We start from the raw sequence: 4,658 nt of genomic DNA on the forward strand, positions 1-4,658 counted from the left end.
AACCTGGTGCCGTGTCCCCTCTCACAGAGGCTCAGCATGGCTTCCCACTGTGATCAGAGGGTGAGAAAGGTCAGCCATCTACTTGGGGCCTCCTCCAGGTTTCCTGGAGTGGGTGCCCTTTTTGACACCGCCCAAACAGCTGGGAGATCCAGCCCTGAGGCTCATCCCCCTTTCGGCGCTGGGGGAGGTCACACATTGAGGGTCAGTCCAAGGAGGGACACCCGGCCAGATGAGCCCTGGACTTGCTGAGGACAGCAGATAATGACATACCACTTACTATTTCATAAACCATATCCACAAGCACCTTTACTATTTGAGAGACATCTCGGAGAGGTCAAAGGCTCAGGTAAGGCAAAGATCAGGCCTGATCTTTGGTCTCCTGGGACTCCGGGGCCTCCAATTATGGGCTAAGTGCAAAACGTCAGCTGTGGGCCAAAGAACCTTTACTTGGAAATGGAACTTGATCATGAACTGAGAGGAAACCACTAGTTGGACACGCAGTGACGAGGGTGCTTGAGATCTCGGTCCGGGGTCTGCTACTGCAGTTTCTCTGAGTGTGTTCCGGGTACGTTCAGGCAGACAGAGGAACAGCTGAGTGCATTTCTGAGCTGCAAGGTGCAGTGGTGAAGCTGAGCGTTGCCACGGCACTAGAAAGCACGGGGTGGGATACAGGGATGGTTTCAGCCTCTGAGAATGAGGCATCGTCCCCTCCTCTCTCAAGCCACCTAGGCCATCGTTTGTGCATGAAATGTATGAGAGTCGTTTGCTCCGTTCAGAAGGGCTTCCAGTACGGCCGGTCCCTTCCTCCAGTTCAGACCCCCTTCCCCTTTCATATAAATGCACTGCCACTGCTTTTGCTGTGCTCTTCCTCACAGTGTTTGAAACGGATGGTAAAAACAGCTCCCCCAGGAAACAGAGCTCTATGGGATGCCCCCCACCCCTGGCACTGTGGGCTTTTCCAGAATCACAGACAGCTAACTGCAAGCACAGAGGCTGCAGGCAGAAACTGGTTATGGCATTAACTGGTTACGGCAGAAACTCAAAGCAAGAGGCCAGCAGGCAGTGGACCTGAGAGCGGGTGGAGAATGGGTGCACTACCAGCAAGGTGGGGCATGTCTTAATTAGGCAGAGGGCCCCGGACAAGTGCTGGTGACAGAGCCCATCCAGTTCCTTCGCAACTGCTGCACCTGTCATCCAGAACCTACCATTGCAATTTGGCTCAAGGCTTGGAGACTCAAAAGCTCTGGCTTCTCCCTAAGGCAGCTATGGGAGAAGCAGCCACCCTGGGCTTCTGGAGGGTCCCACAGCCCCTGAGGCCCCAGACCCGCCTGGAAGCAAGGAGGCGTGCGTAGCTGCAGTCTCACCCCCTTATGCCAAGTTATGCCTAGCAGCCCACTAACTGGGCAAACGGAGAACCCTGGCAGCGACAGCTCTCCTCCCATCCTTTCTCTGCCCCTCCAGGAAGCCCCATCCTGAACGTGAGCCACATCCCCCTCCGCCTTTCCTCTTTACTCAGCTCCACACTCCTCCTCCAGGCTTTCCAATCCCACAGCTGCTCGCCCCCTCCCCACACCACTCCTCTGGCATCCACGTTGTTAAGCGACTGCACAGGCAGCAGCCCGAGCCTTTGAGTTTCAAGCCGAAGCTCCCAGACAAGCCAGCCTGGACCGCCTCGCCCTCACAGGCATCTCCCTGACCGTCCTCCTACACACAGGCCTCCACTTACACGCTCCTCTTGGGCCCAAGCACCCTGGACATCTCTTTGCTTCCGACCTGCCAGCAGACCAGATGGAGACCGGGGGGTCCCCCGCCCCCGACTCTCCTCTCCCCACACGGAGCTCGGAATCCACGCAAGAAAAGGAAGCACAGAGACTTCCACCCCTGTGAGCATCACCTGCTCCAGCAAGCTCCCAAAGCCACTGATACCACCCAGGCTGTCTGGGGCCCCACACCCCCTTCTCTGGCAGCTTCAGCTCCAGCCCAGCCCACAGGATGCAGTGCCTGATGCCACTTCCGAGCAGAGAAAGAGACAGAGAGGGGGGAAAAATGCCACCTCGTCAATGACAAGCTGTTCCAATCACACAGCTCAGCGACCAAGTGCCCCGGACAGCGGACAGCTCAGGCCTCCTCCCTCTAGTTGGGAGGAAGCCAGCTCAGCACATCTGGGGAAGCGATCCCCCACCGCAGGCCCCCTGCTCGCCCTCCACGCCTGACCAGACCACACTGCCCCATCCTGGCAGGCACACCGCTCCAACCAGTTCCAACAACTCTGGCCAACTACCCTCCTGGCCTTCGACTCAGGCACCATGCTCTCTCCTGCTCCGGGGAACGCGGAGACCCCAGCGTGGCACTTCTCAAGAGAACCATGCGCAAAAGTGAGCTGAAAGCCAAGTACTCACGGTGGTGAAGTCCTGGTGGCCGCACTCCTGCCCTTTGAACTTGCAGTAGAGCATCATATCCTTCAGGTCGTGGCCCACGCGATGCAGGAACTCCAGCATGCTGAACTGCTTGGGTTTGTAGTGTTTGAAGTTGGCCTTCTGCCGCAGGGCCTCCAGGACCGTGGGGTCTGCCAGGTGCGGGTCTGGGATCTGCAGGTTGACGTCGAGCAGGGCCAGCAGCTCCCCGGCGTGGTACAGGTCATTGGTGGTCAGCCTGGAGAACCGGAAGCCGTTGAGGTTGCAGAGGGTCACGGCTGGGAAGACCAGGCTTTGGGCCACCACCTCATCCACCTTGGTGACGTGCTGGTAGGAGAGGTAGTAGGACACTCTCTCAGAGCTCTCCACCAGCAGCAGGCCCAGGGAGCCCACGAAGGCCACGGCCCAGAGCACACGCCGGATGGTCATCGGCCCATACACGAAGATGTGGCGGATGCCGTGGAGGGTGGAGGTGTTGGCGAAGATGTGGATGCTAGAGGGCTGCAGGCTGCCCTCGCTGGGGCTCTCCTTGAGGTCCATGGGGACCCTGTGCAGTTCCGCAACTGGCTTCAGGTTGATCCAATTTCGGAGAAGAGTTCCCAGTCCTCGGGCTCTGCTTAAACCTTGACGTTCAAGGGAGAGAACACGGCAAGGCAAGCATCAGGCCAGACGCCTGGAGTTTATCCTGGGAGCCCAGCCGCACGCTGCCAGGGGTGAGTGTTTATATAAACCCATTCAAACTCTAGCTCCTGATTTTTTCCAGGCGATAAGGAGGGCTGGTTTTATTTAGGGAGACACCAAGGTGATGTGGAAGAGATGTGGGTGGGAAGGGAGAGCTTAGCCAATGGAAATAAAGTCCTCCCCCCTACACACGCCACTAGAGACAAGATTAAAAGCGAGAGCGAGGGAGAAAATGCTTCAAACAAGTCGCTCGGCAGCCCGGAGCCTGTTAGGCAGCGCATAATGCCCCGCGGTGAGCATCCCGGGGATGTCGCGCGGCCACGCTGATGCACTGCGGGCGGGCGCAGCGCGAGCCTCCCGAGCCGCCGCCGCGCCGCTCCGGACCCCGGATTCCGCTTCTCGCCGCCGGCCGCCGGCCCTCCTCGCCGCCTCCTCCGGGCCCCCTCTTTCGGGCGGAATTCCAAATGCCGGCGGGCCGCGGCCAGCGCCCCGGAGAGGGGGCAGCGCGCCACCGCGGACAGGCGCGGACCCGGAGGCCGGCAGGACGCGGGGGCTCCACGGGCCTCGCCTCTCCCCCGCCTCCCGGAAGTAAGGCGAGACCCAGAGGCCGCCGAGCGAGCCGGCCTCCTCCCCTCCCCCGCCGCCCCCTATCCGGAGCTGCGAGGTGGGGGAGGCGGGGGAGACGGGGGGGGGGGGGGGGAGGGGGGCAGGGAGGCACGGGGGCGAGAGGCCCGGGGGGAGGGGGGAAACCCCGCGAAAGTTTCTTTTTGGCCGTTTTGGGAGGAGCTAGTGGGGGGGGGCGGCCTTCGCCGAAGGTGGAGTGAGGACGTGACACCCCTCCCCGTAGATAGATGGCAGGGAGGCACTGGATAAACTCCGGAGAGCCAGGTGTGGGGGTGGAGGCAGAATTCCTTTGCTGGGATTCTGCTCCCGGGTCACACACACTCAGCCCGGGGCCCTCAGAGGGGAGATGCTGAATGTGGAGAAGGTAAGAAGCAACCCAGAAACCACAGTGCCTCTGCCACCGGCCGGCGGGAGGGGGACATTCCAGGGAGCGAGGAAGCCCCTCCGGAGACCCGGATAAGGAGCAACAAGTAGCCCCCACCCCACAGAGCCGCTGTGCTATCCCGAGGTTCTGTATCTGCAAAAGAAAGACAGCTGGGGTTCCAGGTAGGGCTGGCTGGCCCCCTTTGGGCTGTGTGTGTTCTGGCCCCGGATTTGCCAGATGGAATCACAGCTGGAGATAGAGGTGGGGAGCATAGGACTGGGGTTTGAGCAGCCTACCTCCTTTTCCTGAAAATCCACTGGAAGTCAGCCCCTGCTAGGAGGTGGGTGTGGCTTGCCCCGCGCCAGGGATCAAATTGGTTGGAACCTATGGAGTCAGGGATGCTAAATCCTCATCAGGAGGAAAGGAACAGAAAGTTCCAGCGGCCAACCCAGTGCACACAGCCAAGCTGGGGCAGAGCCACATGGAGGCGCCTTGTTGAGCCAACCTGGTGTCCCCAGGGCACGCCAAGCTTAAATACTCCTTGGAAGGCATTTGAGAAGAAGGCAGCCTAGGGA

The 4,658-nt window shown here is 60.3% G+C and overlaps 1 protein-coding gene across 1 annotated transcript; it reads right to left on the reverse strand.

The window, feature by feature from the left end:
* Positions 1–1,026: 1,026 nt before the first annotated feature.
* LOC116738445 (acid-sensing ion channel 2-like) lies at positions 1,027–3,154 on the reverse strand. The gene is made up of 3 exons (XM_032595705.1): positions 2,396–3,154; positions 1,727–1,773; positions 1,027–1,068 (listed from the first exon to the last, which is right to left on the reverse strand). Exons 1-3 carry the CDS (start codon positions 2,952–2,954, stop codon positions 1,027–1,029), a joined length of 648 nt encoding a protein of 215 aa, XP_032451596.1. The 5' UTR covers positions 2,955–3,154.
* Positions 3,155–4,658: the final 1,504 nt, after the last annotated feature.

This window comes from Lynx canadensis, chromosome E1 (genome assembly GCF_007474595.2).
Source record: "Lynx canadensis isolate LIC74 chromosome E1, mLynCan4.pri.v2, whole genome shotgun sequence".
NCBI lineage: Eukaryota > Metazoa > Chordata > Mammalia > Carnivora > Felidae > Lynx > Lynx canadensis.

Coding starts and splice junctions, on each gene's coding strand:
- LOC116738445 (XM_032595705.1), bottom strand. CDS start 2,954: ATGGACCTCAAGGAGAGCCCCAGCGAGGGCAGCCTGCAGCCCTCTAGC. Junction 1,774..2,395: donor CCAGGACTTCACCACCGTGA/GTACTTGGCTTT, acceptor GTCTGCTGGCAG/GTCGGAAGCAAAGAGATGTC. Junction 1,069..1,726: donor CTTGGGCCCAAGAGGAGCGT/GTAAGTGGAGGC, acceptor ACCCGCTCTCAG/GTCCACTGCCTGCTGGCCTC.